This window comes from Myotis brandtii, unplaced genomic scaffold (genome assembly GCF_000412655.1).
Source record: "Myotis brandtii unplaced genomic scaffold, ASM41265v1 scaffold540, whole genome shotgun sequence".
NCBI classification, from domain to species: Eukaryota; Metazoa; Chordata; class Mammalia; order Chiroptera; family Vespertilionidae; genus Myotis; species Myotis brandtii.
The window spans coordinates 759,859-782,482 of record NW_005369990.1 but is presented as its reverse complement, the minus strand read 5'-3'; the positions used below and the strand labels follow the sequence as shown (position 1 = coordinate 782,482).

Below are 22,624 nucleotides of genomic sequence, written 5' to 3'. Positions count from 1 at the left end.
GGTGGGGGGCCCAATCGGGGACTGGGCTGGCTGGGGGGAGGGGCCATGGGAGTTTGGGGATGGCGAATCGGGGCCCCGATCGGGCTGGTTGGCTGCCGCAGTGCACGTCATAGTGACCGGTTATGCCAGTCGTTCCTGTTGTTCTGTCGTTCTGGTCGCTTGGCTTTTCTATATATAGATGTTCACAATGATATATAAGAATCTCTTCACAAAGCTTTTACTTAAAAGGTAAAATAAAGATTTGTTAAAAGTAGAATTGATTTTTCACACCCATTTGGCTTGATAAGTGATTAGCTCTTCTGAAGAGTTGGACAAAGAGTGCCAAGTATGGTTATATTCTCTTAACATACTTTCTATCTTTTATAAATGTTACCTGACACTAACAAAGGAAAACAGTCTTACAGTTTTTTGAGTTTTAAAACAAGATGTTTCTCTAATCGTGGTAGCCAGAAGCTTCAGAAAACTGAAACTGAATAATTAAAATTTGCTATGTGTATTTTATTTGTAATTTTGATACCTAAAATAAGGAACATTCAAATAAACAAATTTTAGAGAAAAGTTGATAAAATCTGTACATGGCTCTCCAGTTTGTCTTCTAATGTATTAAATGTTGCTAACTGTCCCAAAGGAAAACAAAAAGACACAATTCACAGCAACATGAGTGCTTAACTAATAGCTTTTCCTTTTGATGCCAATCTGTTTTAGTTGTAATAAAATTAATGTGTATCTGTCAAAGGACTTGCAAAATATATTCAAATCTGTAGTTGTTTTGATCATATTTTTTATCTGATCAGGGCTATTGGTTGGTTACAAAATCCTATATAATAAAAGCCTAATATGCTAAGTGTCTGGTCAGCTGGTCGGCCGTTCAACCAATCAAAGCGTAATATGCTAATGATATGCTAAGGCTGCTCAACTGCTCACTATGATGCGCACTGACCCCCAGGGGGAAGACAGTCGACCAGTCGCTATGATGTGCACTGACCACTAGGGGCCAGACGCTCCAACCGGTAGGTGAGCTTGCTTCTGGGGTCCGGCCAATTGGAATTGAACGAGATGGGCTGGACATGCCCTGCAGCCCTCCTGAATTCCTCCCCGGCTGGCCAACCTCCCGTGTCCCTCCTCGGCCCTGATCATGCACCAGTGGGGTCCCTTGGCCTGGCCTGCGCCCTCTTGCAATCCGGGACCCCTTGGGGGTTGTCGGAGAGCCAGTTTTGGCCCGATCCCGCAGGCCAGGTAAAGGGACCCCACTGATGCACAAATTCATGCACCAGGCCTCTAGTACTAATGTAAATAAAAGAAAAGCAAATTGTTTACAAGGTTTTTAAAGCTATATTTACTTAGAAATAACACAAATACAGACAATTGCACTATATATAAACGTGCAGTTTAGTGAATTGGCAAACTCTAACCTGTGTCAAGAAATTGCACACTGCCAGTATCCAAAACTACACTTGTATGCCTCCTGAGTACTTCTTCCTCCTCCTTTCCCAGAGATAGCTACGTGCTAATACTGCTATCCCCTCCCCCCTTTTGAACTTTATATATGAGAGACAACACACTAGGTATTCCTTTGTGTTTGGTGTTTTGGGTTCAACATTTTATTTGTGAGAGTTATTCTTGTAGTTGTATGTAGCTGTAATTTGTTCAATTACATTGCGTTATAATATTCCATTGCAAGAATACACATAATTCTATTACTGATAGACATTTGGATTGCCTCCAGGTTTTGGCTGTGATGAATTTGCTGCTATGATTACTCTTATAAATGTCTCTGTACACATTTAAATATATTTTTTTATGAGTGGAATTGCTAAATTACAGGGTATGCACATGCATAATTTTAGATATTCCCAACTGGTTTTTAAGCATGGTACACCAGTTAACACTTCCATTATCACTGTGTCAAAGTTCTAGGTGCTCATCTTCACCTATTGTCATTCCTTGTTATTTTCACATTCTGGCAAACTTGTAGTGGTATCTTCTCTGTGATTTGAATCAAACTTGAAGCTTTTGGGATTAAGTCAGTTTATAGTGACACACTTTTTAACCACTATGTACTTTACTTTCCTGATTTGTAAAATGGCATAAGAATAACCCTTACTTTGTAAACTTTTTGAGAATGAAGTGGATTAATATTTGTGAAGCATTTAAAGCAGTACTTGGGAAGTATTAAGTATTGTATGAATATTGGTTGCTATTATTATCTGACATTACTGCTGCTGCTGCTGTTACTATTTTTTATTTTGGGGGCTCTGAAATTTCACAGTGATTGCTTAGGCATATGTATTTTGACAATTGTTTTGGACACTCTATGGGTCATTCATCTTGAAGACTCATGTTCTTCAGTTCTGGGAAATTCTCTTATATTATTTCTTTGATAATTTTCTCACTTCATTCTTGAGCTGGTTAGATGTTAGGTCTTTCATCTCCATCTTGAGCATCTCTTTGTCTTTATGGTTTGGAAGATTATCTCTAACACTTCTATTACGTTTCATTTGTTTTGTTAAGCATATCTTAAATTTCAATTCACTCCTTAATTTTTTCCTTACTATTTTCTTAATTATTTCCATTCTTCCAGGGTCAATTTTTCCCCTTTTCATTTTGGTCTTAGGTTTTTCTTCAATGTCTATTTGATCCAAGAGTATTCTAATTTAAGGGCAAGACAGAAGAAAAAAGCTACATGTGAGCTCTTTATTTATTTGATCCACTATAGGTTAAGTAGGCAGGGAGCTGGCCAGTACATTGTAGGATCCTTAAATTTCAGAGTGTGGAGGGCTTTGTACTGTAGTGTTAATTTCTCCACTAGCTGTCCCAGATGGTTTGTTCCATTTTTTTTGGAGAAATATTCCTTCTTCTGTTGCCTGGGGTGGTAAATGGTTTGGCTGCCAGATCATCTTTGCACAGGAGTGAGGTGGGATTTGATTTCTCCATCTAGGGATTTTCAGTTAATCCTCTTGTTTTCTTTTCAAAATATTGTTCAAGCCCTCTAACCTACTTGGTGTTTCCAGAGTTCTCCAGGGGCTTGCAGGGTAGACTGGCTCCTTGCTTGCCTAAGCTTCCTCTAGGCTGTGGCTTCATTCATCCTATTTTATTTGTTACCACTTTTCTGTCCTCTTTCTGGCTTCTAGAAATGTGTTGAAATCTTGATCTACTGTTGCCCAACTTCCTGTTCTCTTTATGGCTGTGAGTTTATACTTTAAAAAAATTCTCTATCTTAAGGAGGTTTAGGGAAGGAGAGGAGGTAAACATGAGTGCCTAGCTCACTATTTCGGACTGAAAATTTAATTGTGATGTTGTTTTAATATAACTGTTATTTGTTTATAATTAAGCATTTATATTTATACTGATGCATATTTATAGAGAAGTATAGTGATATCAGTAAATTTTATGTTTTTTTAACTTTTGAAGCATCATTTTATAATAACTGAAATAGTCTAGCAGAAACAAAGCTATGTGTTAACTATTTAGAGTTCTTTTAAAGCTAAACAAATCAGGTGCTGTGTTTAACACTAGATTTTATATATTTGAGGCCATTATTTATAATTTCAAATGTTTATATACATCCAATAACTTCAATTTCTATTTAAATTAGCTTTCATATCTCTTATTTTTAAATTGTGTAAGAAATACACTCTATAAAGTGCAAGATCGACCTCTTTTAATTACTGAGATAATTTCCTTGACACAGGGACAGATATAATTCTGTGAGTCTTGGCTTTGCTCTGTGGGGTGTTCTTGGAGTATCTTGTCACTGGGACCTGCTAGGATCACTGGCATTTTGTTTAGCTATAAATTACAAACAGATGGAACTTTACCACTCCTTGCCCTTTTTTTGTTTTCTACTTGGCAAGTGTTTTAAAAAAGGCCTCAAAGGAAAAGGGTGAGTGGCTTCTAAACACCAAAATTTTATAAAGTACTCCCGAGCATGTATGTGGCCTGCTTACCTGGAGGAAGGTGGTCTTTCACCTGGCCTTTGGGTGATTTCTTACTAATGTGTTGACTATGGGGAGAGTAGGAAGAGAGAGTGTCATGTTCTACATTTACTTTAAATCTTCCTAACTAGAAAAATATTTTGATCAATGTACATTTCCTGCAGGTGATGTGGGTTGGTTTGTTAGAGCATTGCTGTAGGATTTCATCTGTTTAAGAGCATGTTAGATTACATACTTATTAGAAATATAATCCTGATTTGACATTTGTCTTCATGGCTACATAGGAATGGCATCTAAGTTAAATGTTAATTAGGATGGTGATAGTTTTTTTTTGTTAGAGAAGTGCAGATCTTTTTAAAAAAATGATTTTATTGATTTCAGAGAGAGGAAGGGAGAGAGAAAGAGATAGAAACATCAATGAGAGAGAAACATCAATCGGCTTCCTCCTGCTGGGGATTGAGCCTGAAACCCAGGCTTGTGCCCTGATTGAAAATGGAACCTGCAACCTCCTGGTGAATGGGACAACGCTCAATCAACTGAGCCACACCTGCAGGGCAGAGAAGTGCCCATCATAATGGTTTTGAATTTCTTAACCCTGATTTGAGTAGACTCCCATCTTAAACCTATGTCAGTGGCATAGATTTACCATTACTATACACTTGCATTTATTATATTTAGCATGGTTCAGCTTTTCTCAGAAGTATTAACTTCTTGGCTCATGGGTTGCCTTTGCTTTTGTTCTAGGTTTGTGCTGTTAGTTAAGCTGGCGTGTACTGTTGTGGCTTCCTTCGTTCTCTGCTGGCTGCCGTTTGTTACAGAAAAGGAGCAAACCCTGCAGGTTCTAAGAAGGCTCTTCCCAGTGGATCGTGGATTATTTGAGGCACGTGTACACTCTCCTCTCACTGCTTTCTGCTACCTCCCCTGTGACCGCTGGGATTTCCTGTAGAAGACCCTCAGGGAATAGTAACTTCAGCTGCTCTCTTCTTGCCATCATTCCTTGCCAATTATTTAATTCAGTGTAAACCCCTAGCTCAGCTGGCATGTTCTAGTACATTACATGCATTGCTAATATTTATGCCATCATGAGATCCATAATCCAATTACACATTTTTCTAATGAAAGGGGTCCAGAATGAAGACAGCATGAGAAGTTGCAGCTACAGAGTTAAGAGCTCTGTAATTTCTTTGGTTTATTTTCTCTTTTTAGTCTTAGGAAATTACTTTTTAAACTAATAATCATGTTTGCTTCAGAAAGATCTCCTAATTCCTTATGAGATATATAAATACAACCTTCACCCACAGTAATTTCTAATGAGAATCTTTCATTTCATTTAATGCTAGCTTAATCACTCTTGTTAAACTTTAATTACATGGGTAATTTGATGATTTAGATTTAGTAATTAAATTAAACCATTTTTCTGAAACAAAAGGCCCTTTTAATAAAGTTAGACAGAGACAACATATTTATAGATAATTTGCTTTTGAATAAACATTTCTTTTAAAAAGAATTAGAAAAGCATATATATATATATATATATGTAAATTTCTAATATATAGATTTGATTTGTAAGGAGATGGACCCAGCATTTTGAGACTAAGAGAATTTGGTTTTGTGAAGGAACAAGAATGTGCGACTTGTATGTTGATGGAGATGCTGCTGCTGATACTGATAATCATAAACAGTCACTATTATTATCACCACTTATTAGGTGCCAAATACCTCACATGATTTTATTTGATCCCTACAACAGTTCTGAGGTATCTGTTATACCCACTTTACAGATCAGAAAACTGAGGTCATGTGGGTAGTGTGCGGCAGAGCTGTGAGTCGAACTTTGAAAATTGTGCTCCTATCTTCTTTATATTTTTCTAACCTGAACACTTACTAGTATATAAAGAAAAGTTTGAGCCCTGGCTAGTGTGTTCAGTGGTTAGAGCATTGGCCCGCACATCGAAGGGTTGTGGGTTTGATTACTGGTCAAGGGCACATACCTGGGTTGCAGGTTTGATCCCCAGCCTTGGTTGGGGTGCATGCGGCAGGCAACCAATTGATGTACATCAGTTTCTCTCTCCCTCTCTCTCCCTCCTCCCATCCCTCCCTCCCTCCCTTCTACTCTCTCTGAAAAAGCAATGGGGGGAAAATATCTTCGGGTAGGATTTAAAAGAAAGAAAAGTTTGATTCTCCTTGTAAGCTGCCTGGTTATTTGCCTTGCCTTCTGTTTAAGAGATGGCATTTAGCATGGTAAACATAAAAATGGATATTAATATGTTTGGTGGTGTTGCAGGTTGCCTCCATTCCCTTGTTGCTCTCAGAATCTGAAGAGCATTTTTTTTTATCTTACGGAGGGAAGAAGGGTGGTACAGCTGTCAGTGGTAGTTACTTTCTGGATGTTTTGCCTACACAGCTGTGAGTCAAGCAGCTGTGTAGAGGATGGGTTTCACGAACAGAGAGCTGTAGTTACAAATTTAATTTTGAAAGTGATCCTAGCACAACTGCTAATGCCTTTAAACTTCTTGATTTATTAGCAATTAACTCTTGTCATTGCTAGTAGCTAGGAAGTTATATTAGATAATTTCAGATGTGTGATAAAATGGGTCACATAATATGTGTTCTACACACTAGGAAAACAAAAAAATTCTAGAAACATTTTCAAAGATGAATAACTTCCTTATTTAGGGATAGTGTGCTGTTCTTAGAAAAATATGAAGTATTTCTTGGGAATGTCTAGATTAGGGTTGGGTAGTGATTTAGATAAACTCCCATTGCAAAAAAGTGAAAAATGCTTATCTGTGTGTGTACATATGCATTAGTTAGAGAGTTTAATCAACTTATAAAATTGTGAACAAAAGCTTTACACCTCACAAGTTTATTTAGAAGTTATGGACTCTACTTTGTGGAGTTTGGTATTTCTTTCAATTCTATCAGAATGTAAAACTAACAAATCTCTTTTAAGGATAAAGTAGCCAATATTTGGTGTAGCCTAAGTGTCTTTCTGAAGATCAAGAATATTTTGCCACATCACACCCAGATAAAAATCAGGTAAGAGTCACAGAGTTTGTATATAGTGTTTTGTATGCTTTCCTCTAAAAGAATTATGGTAATATCTCATTTATCTGGCATCATTAGGGAATGAGCTGGTCTTTGTTAGTGAATTTTCCACATAACATTAATCTATCCCTCTGTACAACAAAACTCTTTTATTTGATATATTTTATGTGAAAATCTTCCTGGATTGTTACCTACTTCTCTCCTCCTTAATTGGTGAGTATGCTCACCATGGTTGAACATATGTTGGAAGAGTTGTGATTTTCAGTGATGTATCAGTCAGGGTTCAACTAAAGAATGAGGAGGGGATCAGTGTGTTTGTGTGTGTGTGTGTGTGTGTGTGTGTGTGAATTTGCTATGAGACACTGGCTTATACAATTGTGGGGCTGGCTAAGCAAACTGGAAGTCCACAGGCATTCAGGGAGGAGTAAAGGGAAGGAAGAGCGATTCAGACCCAGCTGCTGTTGAGAATCTCTGAGTTTAGGCAAGGCCTAAGCCCTTTAACTGGTAAAGGGCTTCTAACTGATTGAGTCAGGCGCACTCAAGACTATCTTCCTATAGATTAACTTAAAATCAACTGATTAGGGACTTTTATTAGTTCTGCAAAATCTCTTCCCAGCAGCGCCAAGACTAGTGTTTGAATAACGGGGCAAAGGAGTGTGTGTGCTGCCTCCCTCTCCCCTCCAGTCCTTTCACGAATATCCCTTATAGCCCATGTAACGAGGGATTGTAGTTCTTCCGAGCCAAGCTGACACACCACAAAGCCACCAAAAGTGGGAAAATCAGTTACTGTATGCGTTATGATGCCTGTGTCAGGGCTTTCGGGGCTGTGTGCCGTGGTACCACTTGGCTCCAGATGGCTCTGCTTACGGAGTTCTCCCCTGCCCATCAGCCATCACTAGAAGCTCTAGCAGCTTCTGACTTGTTTTTTTATTTTATTTACCAGGTGCTTGAAAATCAGATAATCAACTTTGTGAATTGAGGGCCTGAGAGATTCTCTTACAGTACATTTTATCAATGTTTCTGTTACAAATAGAGCATTGTCTCTTTATACCTGGTTATGTTTTCTTATTTTGAGTCTTTGATAATGGATATTTAGCTACCTTTCTCTCTTTTCTATAAGTGAGACTAAATAGTAAAATAACATAAGCAGCACTTACTACTATAGTGTTTTTTTAAAATTAAATCTTTATTGTTCAGATTATTACATTTGTTCCTCTTTTTTCCCCCCATAACTCCCCTCCTCTTTCTTCCCGCATCTCCCATTCCCCTTTCCCCCCCAAGAATAGTCAGTCCATTCCCTTTCTATGTCCCTGATTCATTATAATCACCAGTTCATTCTGTACATCAGATTATTTATTCACTTGGTTCTTAGATTCACTTGTTGATAGATGCATGTTTGTTGTTCACAATTTGTATCTTTACCTTTTTCTTCTTCCTCTTCTTAAAGGATACCTTTCAGCATTTCGTATAATACTGGTTTAGTGGTGATGAACTCCTTTAGCTTTTCCTTATCTGTGAAGCTCTTTATCTGACCTTCAATTCTGAATGATAGCTTTGCTGGATAAAGTAATCTTGGTTGTAGGTTCTTGGTATTCATCACTTTGAATATTTCTTGCCATTCCCTTCTGGCCTGCAAAGTTTCTGTTGAGAAATCAGCTGACAGTCGTATGGGTATTCCCTTGTAGGTAACTGAGTTTCTTTCTCTTGCTGCTTTTAAGATTCTCTCTTTGTCTTTTGCTCTTGGCATTTTAATTATGATGTGTCTTGGTGTGGTCCTCTTTGGATTCCTTTTGTTTGGGGTTCTCTGCGCTTCTTGGACCTGTAAGTCCATTTCTTTCACCAGGTGGGGGAAGTTTTCTGCCATTATTTCTTCAAATAGGTTTTCAATATCTTGCTGTCTCTCATCTTCTGGCACCCCTATTATTCTGATGTTTGTACGCTTGAAGCTGTCCCAGAGGCTCCTTACACTATCTTCGTATTTTCGGATTCTTTTTTCATTTTGCTTTTCCGGTTGGGTGTTTTTTGCTTCTTCGCATTTCAAATCTTTGGCTTGATTCTTGGGCTCCTCTGGTCTGCTATTGGGTGTAATATTCTTTATTTCCGACCGTGTATGCTTAATTTCTAGTTGTTTCTTTATCATAGCATCGAGGGTCTCATTAGTTTTCGTGAGGCTCTCCAAAAGTTTATTGCAAGCCCTCAAAATTGCGTTTTTTAGCTCTATATCCTCCATTTCTGTCATGTTTTTTTGTCTCCGCATTTTTTATGCTTTCTTGGTGCACCCCCTTGTGGTCTTTGTGCGCAGTCTTGTTGTAGTTAAGCCTTGATTGTTGTCGGCAATACCGGGGGTGAATTGACCTCCAGGCTAACTGGCTATGAGAGTCAGCTGTGTCTGCAGTGGGAGAGCTTCTGTGCTGAACCTCTAGGGCGGTGTTAATCTAGCCTTTGCCTGAGGCTATTCGGCAAATGCCTCTGTGCAGGGCTTGGGCGGGGCGAGTCCCAGGGGATCTACAGGGTGGGCGGAGCGAGCAGTTAGGGGTGCTCTCAGTTCCGTCCCCAGCAGCTCTGCATTCGCTGCATACCTTGGAGAGAAAACTGCCTTCCCGCTTCTCCTGTTTGAGTCTGGGTCCCTAGAGACTCGCCTGGATCTGGAGCTCAGAGCCTGAAACTCCCTCCCGATTGAAAACAACAACCGCGCCTTCTGCCGCCGGCCCGCTCCACATGCACTCTGCACCTTAGTATTTCACTTCAGCACTGCGCCTCCTCTGAGTCTCGGTATGCTTTTCTCTTTCCTCCTAGTTGTAGAACTTCCACTCAGCCAGCCTTCCTGTGGTTCTGGATGATGTCCGTTCCGTCTTTTAGTTGTATTTTTGAAGTGGTTGTTCGAGGCAGCAAACTCCGGCGTTAACCTATGCCACCATCTTGGTTCTCAATTTGCATGTTCTTCACTACTATAGTGTTTTGTTCTATATTATATAATTATGTATATATTGAAGAGCATACATATTTCAAGGTGTGGATTTTATTTAAATTTTATTTAGTCTTAAATTTAAAAAGTAAAAATAAACTTTAATTTGAAGTCAATTTAAGTTGATAAGTAATGTGATCCTTATATTTAAAAAAGTATTTGTTTTAGCTATAGGCCTTTACAAAGATAACAAATATTTTATTTTTATTCATTTTTTAGTTTTTGTTTTACATTTTTGAGCCTGCTTCCTGCATGTATAAAATTAATACTTCAGCCCTCTCCCAAAGGATTCAGATATACTCTGGTAAGTTTTTCCTTACTTTAGATACTTAATTCTTGCTGTAACTAATCTTTTAAAAATAGAGATAATTATTTGCTCTGAACAGGAGGCTTTATTGGGTTGGAACATTCATTTATTTGATGAACATTTATTGACTGTCTGACATACTTAGGTACTCTTTTTGGCACTAGGTTGAGCAATCAGAAACTTTCAGTTTAATTCAACAGTTATTTAAGTTCTGTTTTGTATTAGTCAGTGAGGGAATCCAAACAAGAAAACAGTGGTGATAGACATATGCTTAAATAACTATGTGATGGTATTAAGTTCTATTTGGTACAGATTAGGTGCTATGACTGTGCGGGAACAGGAGCTATTACTTGGGGGCAGATGTTAGACAGCCTCTTAGAGCAAGTGGGATTGGAGACAAAGTTTGAAAGCTGGGCAAGATTTGGGATAGGAGGTTATATAGCATAAGAGAATTCAAGACAGGAGGAAGAGCTTGAAGGTATAGAGATGAGAAACGATAGGGAATGCTCTGGGAACAGCTATTGAACATTGAAATGTGTCTGTGTGTGTGTGTGTGTGTGTAGAGGATATAGTCAGAGAGCAGAATCAAAACGAATCAAATTGTATAAGGGCTTGAATGTCAGGTTGAATAAGTTGGAGTTGGATTTGTGTGCAAGAGGAGCCAGAAAACGATTTCTAAGCAGGGGAGGGGACAGATTTCTGTTGTAGAAAGATGACTTGTGTCAGTTTGAAGGTGCATTGGTTCTATTTCCTGCAGTTTAGGGTTTCTCTGAGTGGGTTTACAAATCCCTCCAGGTTGTATTTCTGTGGCACTTTTACAATTTTGTTCCTGTGTGCATGGGCCTATAAAATGACATTTAAAAGTATCTTTTAATATGTCCAGAAAATTTGGTTTATGAAAACAGTAAGTCAGTGGACTTTAGAAGGGCACAACATTTTAGGAATTAGGGTTTCGATTCTGGGACTGCCACGTACTTACATTGCATTCTAAAAAACAAGCCATAACATAGCATACTGCTGAAATACTTCAAAAGTGCCTATCAGTACCACAATGTAAAAAAGATAGTTTCATGTTCTTCTTCTCTTTTGATTACCTTTTTATTGACGTTTTCTGTTGTTTGATTCTGTGAATGAACTCTGAGCACACTGAGTCATCTACGGTTAATATTCTATAGGACTTTTAGAACAGAGGGATATGGTTAGTAATGCTCCGATGTCTTCAATAGGCCTAACTTGAAATATTTGCAAGTTTATATCAGATTAGGCTATTTCTCTAGGAAATAGCATGCTAAATAAAGGTATATTTCAAAGATAATGGAATGCAATTTCAGAGTTTGAGTAACTGTGGCAGCGCTAGAGATGATTACTTTCAGGGATTATAAGCCAGAAAAAACATTTTCTCTCTCTGAGTTTCCTAATTTTATTCTGTTTTAATACAAGCCACTGTGTTTAAAAACAACAGGAAGAGACTTATATTAATGACTTTTGTTATTTTTGTTGGTAATGTTTTGAATTCTTACTGAATACTTCTAAGAGCTTTAAAAATATTTCTCATTTTAATTTCTTTAAAGTGTTTTCCTTTCCATGAAGATTGAATTATTCTCAAGTCAATTCTCCATATAAGTCTGTAATTGAGGTAATTGATGGTATGAATACTAATATATTTATAGCAGCAAAATGACTTATATTTAATTCATTCAAGTAGTACTTACTGAGTGCTCGCTAATGTGTCCAGTCCTTTTCAAGGTACTGGCATGTGAGGGAATGACAGCAAACATCCCTGCTCTCTTAATTCTGGCAGAAGAACTACAATAAACAAAATAAATTGGTTAACAAGAAAGTATCTGGGAGTAGAGAGGACTATGAAGAAAATAGTGGTATGTGAAAAGACTGTGGATGGGCTTGGTTAGGGGGCATTACTTTAGATTGAGTATGGGAAGGTCGTTCTAGGGAAGTGACATTGAGCCTAGCACTGAGTGGTCGACCAGAAAGAGCCAATCACAAGAAGATCTGGGCTCTGACTTGATGAAAGCAACTTTTTCCTTAAGGCAGGAACACGCTGGCATGTTTGAGGCTTAAAGGCACAGGTGTGAAGTGCTAGTGTGAAGTGAGGGAGGAAGACAGCAGTAGACTGGAAGAGGAAGGCAGGACCCGCATGATGCAGGAGGGAAGCAATGGAAGGAATTTAAATAAGGAAGTTTACATAAACGGGCTTGGTGGCTGACTGGAGAATGGATTGGAAGGAGGCATGAGTGTCACCAATTAGGACGTATTGCAGTAGTCCAGGAGAAAGATGGGGTGGTTCAGACCACTCTTCTATCAGCGTCAGCAGAGTGAAGGAGAGAAGTGGGTGGGTATCTTATTTAGGAGGTGGTGTACAAAGGATTTGCTGATGGATTGGATGCGTAGCATGTACAAGGTAGTGACCCACATTTTTTACTTGAATAACTACATTTGGATGTATACTGATGTCTGATATTCAGAATATAAACTTCTGAAAATGGGTCTATGTAATTTTTTTATTTAAAACCCCAAATAGCAAATGATTACTTTAGAAAACATTTATTTTTATTGAAAAGCACATTTTATTTTAAAATTAAATTAATTGCGGTGCCGTTGGTTAATAACATTATATAATTTTCAGGTGTACATTACAATTCAACATTTGTGTACACTATAGTGTGCTCACCACGCAAAGTCTAGTTTCCTTCCATTCCCATGTATCTGACTCCCTTTACCCAGTTCCCCCTCCTCCATCCTCCTTTCCCGCTGGTAACCACCATTCTGTTGTCTGAATCTATGTTTGTTTTTGTTTTGTTAGTTCATTTGTTCTTTTTGTCTTATATTCCACATATGAATGAAATCATATGTATAAATGAATGAAATTATTATGAAATACTTAACATATTTTATTGAAATGCATGTTTTAAAAACACTGAAATAGATTTGTTTTGCCAAGTTTAGATTTTGACCTCCTTTTCCTTCATGCTTTTTACTTTAAGTTGTCAGAGATTCCAAGGGAGGATTAAGGCATGATTGTTGTATCTGAAGTGTTTAGTAGTTTTATTAATAACTGAGTCTCAATGAACTTACTTTATATGGTTAAGTATAGTGTTATAATCAGTTTTCTCAAAAATATGTTGACTATATATTTGAATGAAATATTATGCATATTAGTGCTATGTATATATTTTCCTTCTAGATAGAAGCCACATTAAACTTTAAAGTTTTACCTGAAATGATTTTTATTCAGATTCATAATTAAATTGCAGTTATATTTTGTAAGCTGTTATATTTCATTTCCCTTCTTTTTTTTCTTAAAGGTTACCTGTGCACTATCATTCTTTTTATTTTCTTTCCAAGTACATGAAAAGTCCATTCTCTTAGTATCATTGTAAGTAAAAATGTTTCAAGTATTTAATTAATTATTATCCTATATAATGAAAGCATAATATGCAAATGGACCGAACAGCGGAATGGCCAGTCACTATGATGCGCACTGACCACGAGGGGGCAGACGCTCAATGCAGGAGCTGCCCCCTGGTGGTCAGTGTGCTCCCACATGGGGAGCGCCGCTCAGCCAGAAGCCAAGCTCACAGCTGGCGAGCGCAGCGGTAGTAGCGGGAGCCTCTCTCGCCTCCACTGCAGGCGGGCGGTAAGGAGCCAGGGGTCCCGGACTGTGAGAGGGCACAGGCCGGGCTGAGGGACCTCTCCTCCCCCAGTGCATGAATCTTGTACACCGGGCCTCTAGTGCATTTATAATATATAAATCAATGTATTACAATTACATAAGTATAAAACACAACTATGCAAATGTTATATAGTTGCATAAAGTTATTTCATAAAATCATACTTTTTTCAGTTTTACTTCTTTATATTTTAAACTGAGAATATTTCATAGAATTATTACCGACGGACTTATTTCTTCCTATATATATTCTGTATGCTAATAAAAAATGTCTTCCAAAGATTGGAGTCTCTTTGTCATCTTTGCCTTTTTCATTTTCATATCTATTCAAAGCCTTGTTCTCTCCATTCACCTCTTTAGGGGCTTTCTTATGTTGCCTCATTTCTATTTCTTTTGTCAAAACCTTTGGTTAGGCCCTATTGGCAATCTCTAACCAGACTACTTTGTTTTAGGAGCATTAATTTTTTCCCCCTGATCTTCAGAGAAATTGGGTAACAGTTAAGGGTATATTATCCCAATATTAAAATAGTATTTGCCTAGAACACATTGGAATACTTGAATCCCAACCCACAACCACTCTACCCCTCACCCTGTTCATAGGTTCCTGTGGAAGATATGTATAGAGTGATCAATGGCAAGTGGGAAGTGGAGCTTTGCACTGAAACCACAGTGCATAGCTTTATAGTAAGCTGGGCTGGCCTGTGTGGAAGGCTTCTTTGCTTTGAACAAAACAGTCTCAAATCAGCTTGATTTCATCCTCCAAAGTCTAAACCTGAGTTACCACTATTATATGAGGCCAGGCTGACCCTACACACAAATCTCACGTGTAAGAACTAGGGAGAGGTATTTACTTCCAAACATAGATTCTCCCTAGAATTTCTACCCCATAGAAAGGCAGCTCATTCAGTGATCCGTAATCTGACCATTCAGATGAGCTCTTGGGCCCCGAATACTAGATAATACTTGTAAGAGTTTTTTCAACTACATAACAATACAAGATATTATTTCAATTACACATAAGAAAAAAGTTAAATTAACCATTTATTCAAGGACAGAGGTGAGACTAGGACTCAGGTCTCCTGGACAAGTTAAATTAACCATTTATTCAAGGACAGAGGTGAGATTAGGACTCAGGTCTCCTGGACAGCCCCCCCTCCTTTTTTTTTTAGTATGTTTTTATTGATTTCAGAGAGAGGAAGGGGGAGGGGGAGAGAGATAGAAACACCAATGATGAGAGAGAATCATTGATTAGCTGCCTCCTGCACACCCCCCACTGGGGATTGGGCCACAACCCGGCATGTGCCCTGACTGGGAATCGAACCATGAACTCCTGGTTCATAGGTTGATGCTCAACCACTGAGCCATGCTGGCCAGGCCCCTTCTTCGTGAGCATTATTGCCACAGTTGAATCCAGAGGTAATGGGTCTGAGGTTGGTGGTAAGGAGGTCACAGAGTTTGCACTTATGACCTTAAACCACACTTTGGTAAAGTCAGTGGCTCCATTTCTTGGCATTACACTTCCTGTTCCTATACTATTGCTCTTTTCATGTAGCCTCTTCCTATTGTTCCCCCCACTCTCTTTTCTTTTATTCTACAATCATACACTTGTTTCCCTTTATAGTTCTTCTTTGCCTCTGTTGTCCTCTCTTCAGTGGCAGATGATCCTATTACAACTAGTTTTTAGCTGAGTAATATGTAACATGGAAGGTCATAAGAAGTATGAAAACCACTATTCTGGGAATTCATTTCATATTTACCAAATATGAAATATATGAAGCAGCTTTCTTTCTCTGTTTAGATCAGTTTATCTGATTCTTTTTTTTAAACTACTTTTGTATGATAAATATTCCATCGGTGGACTGAATTCTGGAATCACTTTTCCAGTTATGAGGAGTTGACACCTTCTCTGTATTTAGACTCATTTAATTTGGATTGATGGTTATAAAAAAAATGAATCAGTAGTCCATATGAAGACCTTGATGGCTGTTTTAAAGTTTTTGGTTTTTTAGCTACCCTGAAAATAAGACATAAAATCTCTTCATATTTTTTACGAGTAAGAGTTGAAATTATATTCTATAAGATTAAATTATTTTTTTTCTTTATCATTTTAGACCTGTCTGCTTAGTTTTGAACGAAATTCCTTTTATGTCTACTTGGTTTTTACTTGTGTCGACATTTAGGTGAGTCAAACCAGTTTCCATATAATATTTTCAGTATAGTTCTTATAAACTCATTTAAAATGTTTTCACAAAGTGATTATGGTTTCTGTTTTCCCTTATAGTATGCTACCTCTTCTACTGAAGGATGACCTCCTAATGCCCACAATTGTGACAGTGATGGCATTTTTTATAGCTTGTGCAACGTCCTTTTCAATATTTGAAAAGACTTCAGAAGAAGAACTGCAGTTGAAATCCTTTTCCGTTTCTGTTAGGAAATATGTTCCATGTTTCACATTTCTTCCCAGAGTTATCCAACATTTGGTAAGTTGTTTGGTTTTTAAGGAATGGTTCTTAGCTTATGCCGGTACCACACTGTCTCATTTACTACAGCTTTGTAGTTTTAAAATTGAACACATGGGCCCTCCAACTTTGTTCTTCTTTTTCAAGATTGTTTTAGCTTTCTGTGTCCCTATTCTATTTCCATATTATTTTTAGGATCAGTTCATTAATTTCTCTAAAAGCCCAGCAGAGATTTTGAGAGGGATTGGTTTGAATCTATATATTAATTTATGGAGCATTACTATCTTAAGATTTTTGCCATCCAAACCCATGGACATAGGGTGTGCTTCCATTTATTTAGATATTCTTTAATTTCCTTCAAAAATGTTCTATAGTTTTCAGTGTACAAGTTTTACATGTCTTTTGTTAAATTTATTTCTAAATATTTTATTCTTCATGATGCCTTATAAATAGAATTTTCTTAATTTCATTTTCATAATGTTCATTGTTACTGTATACAAATACAATTTACTTTTTAAAATAATGAACTTGTATTCTGTGCTATAAATGTTTAGTGGATTTCTTACAATTTTCTATATACAAGAATATGCCATCTGCAAATCATGATGGTTTTACCTCTTCCTTTCCAATCTGGATGTCTTTTAATTTCCTTGCCTATAAATTACCCTAACTAGAATTTCTGGTACAGTGTTGAATACAGTGGCAAGAGTAGACATCTCTTCTTCGTGATTTTATGGGGAAAGCATTTAGTCTTCCTGCATTAATTAGGATGTTAGCTGTGGGTTTTTTTTAAATAAATGGCCTTTATTTGGTTAGGAAGTTCTTGGAAATTCTGTTCCTAGTTGAGTGTTTTTATCATGAAAAGGTATTGATTTTGTCATATGCTTTTCATATATCTAATGATATGGTCATGTGATTTCCCCCCTTTATTCTATTAATGTGATACATTACATTGATTTTTGTATATTGAATTAGCCTTGCATTCTTGGGATAAGTCCCACTAACTCATAATGTACAATCCTTTTTTTAAAAAAAAATTTTTTTTTTTTTAGAGAAAGGAAGGGAGAGAGAAAAAAAGAGAGAAATAAAGATTAAGAGAAACAATGATGTGAGAGAGAAACATAGATTGGTTCCCTCTCGCATGCACCCGGACTGGGGATCAAACCTGCAAACTGGATATGTGCCCTGACCAGGAATCAAACCCACCACCTTTTAGTGTATGGGACGATGCTCCAACCTAGCCACACTGGTGTACAATCCTTTTTATATACCACTGGTTTGGGTTTATCAGTATTTTATAGAAGACTTTTGCTCCTATGTTCATAAGGGATATTGATCTGTAGTTTTCTTTTCCTGTGATGTCTTTTTCTGGTTTTGGTTTTTATTTTTAGGTATGGTAAGCAGTGATGTCCTTTTTTCACTCCAGATTTGGGGAATTTGTACCTTCTTTTTTTTATTATTAAATATATTTTTACTGATTTTAGAGTGGAAGGGAGAGGGAGAGAAACATCAATGATGAGAGAGAATCATTGAACAGCTGCCTCCTGCACATCCCCTCCTGGATGTAGCCCACAACCCGGGTAAGTGTCCTGACTGGGAATCGAACTGTGACCTCCTGATTCATAGGTTGACACTCAACCACTGAGCCACGTTAGCTGGGCTATTTCAGTATTTTTAAATATACTAACTTTTATGTTAATTTCTCCTTAATTTTTGAAGGGCATTTTTGCTAGAAAAATTGTCTTTTTCTTTTAGCAACTTCAATGTCATCCATCCCAGTGCCTTGTGGCCTCCATGTTTTCTGATGAGAAGTCAACCATTACTCTTATTGAAGATAGCTTTGACATGTATTTTAGATTTAGATGCTTATAGATACCCAAGTGGAGATAGTAAGGAGCACTTGGATATGTGCATCTGGAGTTTAGGGGAGAAGTCTGGGCTGGAGACCGTAATCTGAGTCTTTGGCATAAAAATAATAAAGTTATGTCACTGAATGAGGTCACCAAAGGTGTGATTATAGATTAAAAAGACTAAGTACTGAGCCCTGGGCAAGTACAATTCATAGAGATAGGGGACACGAGAAGGAACTAGCATGACACCATACTCTCCTAATTTCTTCCCGCTAGGTAATCCACCATGAGAAGGATTAGCTAGTGGGAAGAAATTAGGAGAGTATGGTGTCATGGAAGCCAAGTGTTTCAAGGATATGGGAATGTTGTGCTATTTCAGGTGCTGCTGGGGGATCAGATAAGGCAATAAGAACTGAACATTGGATTTCGTACAGTGGAGGTAATCGTGGATCTTTGACCAGGGCAGTTTCATTGGAGTGATTGGGATGAAAGCCTAACTGGTGTGGGTTCACTAATGAATGGAAGAATTGGATGCAGCAAGTTCTTCTGGGAAAATTTTCCGTAAATAGGAGCAGACAATGGGGGTAATAGGTGGAGTTTGTTTAAAAATGGGAGGAATTATAGCATGTCTTTTAATACTGATTCAAATATCATGACATTTTAGTCAGTCCCACATTTCTTAAGCTTATTTATTTTTATTTTGAAAGTACGTTTATTAAGCCTGGGAGCAATGAAACAAAGGAGAAGCAACAGAAGAGAGCCTAGGCAGGGCTGCTGTCAGCTCACTGGAGAGTCAGAGAAAAGGGGCCTTGGGAGAAGGTTCAGGGGGTTAGCCCAGGATGAGGGGCCATTGCCCATTGCTCCCCTGGCTGCAAGTCTTGTGGGGTCTCAACGTTTAGGAGATGCACGCCTGTGGGGGTGAAGAGGGGAAGGGAAAGGCACGGTGTGCTCATGTGCTTTTAAGTTCAACTTAAATTTCTGAATGATTTCAATTCAGAAATTTTCACTCCCTGCATGACTGACTCAGGGATTTTCCCTTTGGAGGATACTTGCACCCTGTTTGTAAGTCTTTTTGGCTCCCATCCTTCCCACTCTTCCATCTGGAATGATCATTGCATTACTCTCTATTCAGGTCTTACCAATCCCATCATAATACAGCCATTAAAGCATCTTTTAGGGTTCTGTTTATGTCCCACCTCCTTCATGAAAGTCAGTGACTACGGTTTCTTACTGCTTGCTTTCTACAATCACTTAAGCAGCTTCTGTGTATTTATGTACTATGTTAGGGATAAAATAAATAAGATTTGGCTGGTCCTTGTCTTAAAGGAGTTCATAGTCTCTAGAGCTAAACTATCCAGTACAGTAGCCACTAGACACATGTGGAAATCTAAACTTAGCAAAATTAAATACAGTAAAGAATTTAGCTCCTCACCTGCAGCAGGCACACTTCAGATGCTCAGCAGTGACATGTGGTTAGCCCCTACTTGTTTGAAGTTCACAGATATAGCACATTTCCATCATTGCAGAAGTTCTGTACAGTGCACCGGTTTCCAGAAAACTGACTGCTACGTAATTATAATGAACGCAATCATTATTTTTACTCTTCATTTTGGCAGTTATTAAACTGTGACCGTGCGATTTTATTTAACTAGTTCATGCATTTCCCCTGATTAAATGGAAAACTCTTTGAGACCAGAGGACATTTTCTTGCATATGCTCCACCATGCTTACTAAGTACTAGCTCATTGAAAGTGTAGTGAACATGAAATATACTTTTCCATTTGCCATGGACAACTTTTTCCATAAATGGGTTCTTAGATTAGCTTAGAATTTTATATCCTGTAAGGACTTAGGGTCATGGAGCATGCTGTGAATTTAACCCTGACGGGCAATTATGTTCCAGGTAACTTTCTTCAGTGCCTGGGTGGTATGAAATATAAGACAGGGGTTCTTAGACTTTCCCTACGCATTGGAATCACTTGGAGAACTTTAAAAAATACTAAGGCCTACCTCAGAAACTGATTTAATTGGTCTTGGGTATGGTGTGGGCACTGAGTTCTATAACCTCAGCTGATCCTAACTTGCAGTCTAGGTTGAGATCCACCATAAAGAGATTGTACCCCCCAACCCTACCCTTCAATTCTACTGATTTACAGCTGCAAATTTAATGTTACATTAAAATTTCTTTTATATTACTTCATAATACGTCTTTCTCCTTGCAGTTTCTTATGTCAACAATCACTATGGTCCTTCTGACATTAATGACTGTAACGCTGGATCCTCCTCCGAAGTTCCCGGACTTATTTCCTGTTTTGGTGTGTTTTGTGTCCTGCTTGAAATTCCTGTTCTTCTTGGTTTACTTTAACATTATAATCATGTGGGATTCCAAAAGTGGAAGAAATCAGAAGAAAACCGACTAGCTCTATCTCCAGACAACTGTGAAAATGTTAACAGTGCTAAAAAGTTTTTGCTATGTATAAATAAAATGATCATTTTTGAGTATTATGGAATTATAGGAAACAATGAAAAGTCATTTTTATCTACACAAATAAAAGTATTTGGGGACCAAAGCCCAATTGAGGCTTTTATTTTCTATTCACTGGCCAAGACATACTGGAATTTTGTTAATATTCAGTTATTTAAGTGGGAAAACAAAAAATGCCTTTCGTTCCAGTATTTATTTAGAAAATGTACTCTATAATTCGTTGTCTTGTAAAAAATCTACAAATACAGCAAGTTTAATGGAGGAATTTAGCCAGCCCCCCTCCCCCTCTTTTTTAAAGGAAATTCCTAATTTTGGTATTTAAATGTAATTTTCTTGCCCTGGCCAGGTAGCTCAGTTGGTTAGAGTGTCATCCCAGTATACCAAGATTGTGGGTTCGATTCCCAGTCAGGGCACATATAAGAATCAACTTGCGAATGCATAAATAAGTGGAACAAGTTGATGTTTCTCTTTTCCCCTTCACCTCTCTTTAAAATCAATAAATATTTTAAAAATACAGTTTTCTTTACATTTTAGAATGCAAGTAATGTGTATTTAATTCTTTACATGTGCAAATTTGAATTTTTTTAACAAGGCAGAAAGATTAAACTTATTTATTGCCAAGAATGTTGATTTACTTTAGTGTAATTAAACAATGAATTTTCCTGAATTTAAGTCTAAGTGGTTTGAGTGAAGTCTTTTTATTTCTCATGAACACTAGGTTCTAAGCTTTCAGGATCACTTTATGTTAAACGCCCTAATGCAGGATTTTATCCTGTTATTTTTTATTTTAACACTAGAGGCCCAGTGCATGAATTCATGCACGGGTGGGGTCCCCATGGGATGGGGGAGGGCTGGGAGGCGATCGGCCCTCCGGGTGGGTGGTAGGACGCCCTTGCTGGCCTGGGATCCGGATCCATCCTGCTAACGTTCGCACAGGTTGTTGGGAGCCACCTGGCAGCTGCTTTTATATCCTTTCTTCCTTGCAGAGCGTCTAGGGAGGGGAAGCAGCCCCTGTGCCTGAGGCCGACTTCCAGGAGGCCAGCGCTGTCAGGATCTGCTGGCAGTGCTGGTCCGTCAGTGCCTGGCCCATTCTCCAGAGATTGGACCTGCAGGACTTCTGAGGGAGTGAGTGGCTGCCGCTGGGCTGGTGGGCCGCCAGGACGGGTCAGTCAGCTGAGTGGCACTCCCACTGTGGGAGTGCACTGAATACCAGGGGGCAGCTCCTGCGTTGAGTATCTGCCCCCTGGTGGTCAGTGCATGTCATAGCAACTGGTCAACTGGTCGTTCAGGCTTTTATATATATAGATGGTTCAAGGTTACCCGTGCCATAGGCATTGACTCCTATCATGCTTCATGTTAACTTGGCCTTGTTATTACTGTATCACTTTATATTAGCAGAAGCCCATATTTACGCTAGTATTCCATTGGTAAAAATAATGTATTATATCCATGTTGGAGTTTCTCATGTAAAGATGTGTTTTCTTTAATCTGTGATAAAAATAAAACAACCACTATCCCATCAAAAATATATATATATATTTTCATCCTCACCTGAGGATATTTTTCCATTTCCATTGCTTTCCAGAGAGTGAAAGGGAGGGGGAGGAGAGAGAGAGGAATTGGGTGCCTCTTGCACGAGCCCTGACAGGAGCTGGGGATCGAAGCTGCAACCCAGGTACATGCTCTTTACTGGGAATTGAACCCACAACCCTTTGGTCCATGGGCCGACATTCTAACCACTGAGCAACACTGGCCAGGGCCCATCAACATACATTTTTAATGAATATATCTATTACCTAAGACAGCATGAAAGCAAATTAGCTAAGTGGTGGTGTATTTTAAAACAATGCAAGCATAAAGAAAATCTGGCTTTTGACATTGACAACT

At 38.2% G+C, this 22,624-nt stretch overlaps 1 protein-coding gene across 2 annotated transcripts in view; it reads left to right on the top strand.

The window, feature by feature from the left end:
• Positions 1-21,075, top strand: part of ALG6 (ALG6, alpha-1,3-glucosyltransferase) — a 40,906-nt gene extending 19,831 nt beyond the window's left edge. Inside the window, exons 7-14 of one of the 2 annotated variants that reach the window (XM_014549266.1) lie at positions 3,698-3,883; positions 4,680-4,815; positions 6,889-6,974; positions 10,168-10,252; positions 13,579-13,649; positions 16,055-16,123; positions 16,225-16,423; positions 20,475-21,075. In XM_014549266.1, coding sequence (XP_014404752.1) covers positions 3,698-3,883; positions 4,680-4,815; positions 6,889-6,974; positions 10,168-10,252; positions 13,579-13,649; positions 16,055-16,123; positions 16,225-16,423; positions 20,475-20,672 — 1,030 coding nt within the window. In that variant the 3' untranslated portion in view covers positions 20,673-21,075. The remainder of the gene's footprint in view (positions 1-3,697; positions 3,884-4,679; positions 4,816-6,888; positions 6,975-10,167; positions 10,253-13,578; positions 13,650-16,054; positions 16,124-16,224; positions 16,424-20,474) is intronic. The other variant, XM_005878057.2, reaches the window with a different exon arrangement.
• The last annotated feature ends 1,549 nt before the right edge of the window (positions 21,076-22,624 follow it).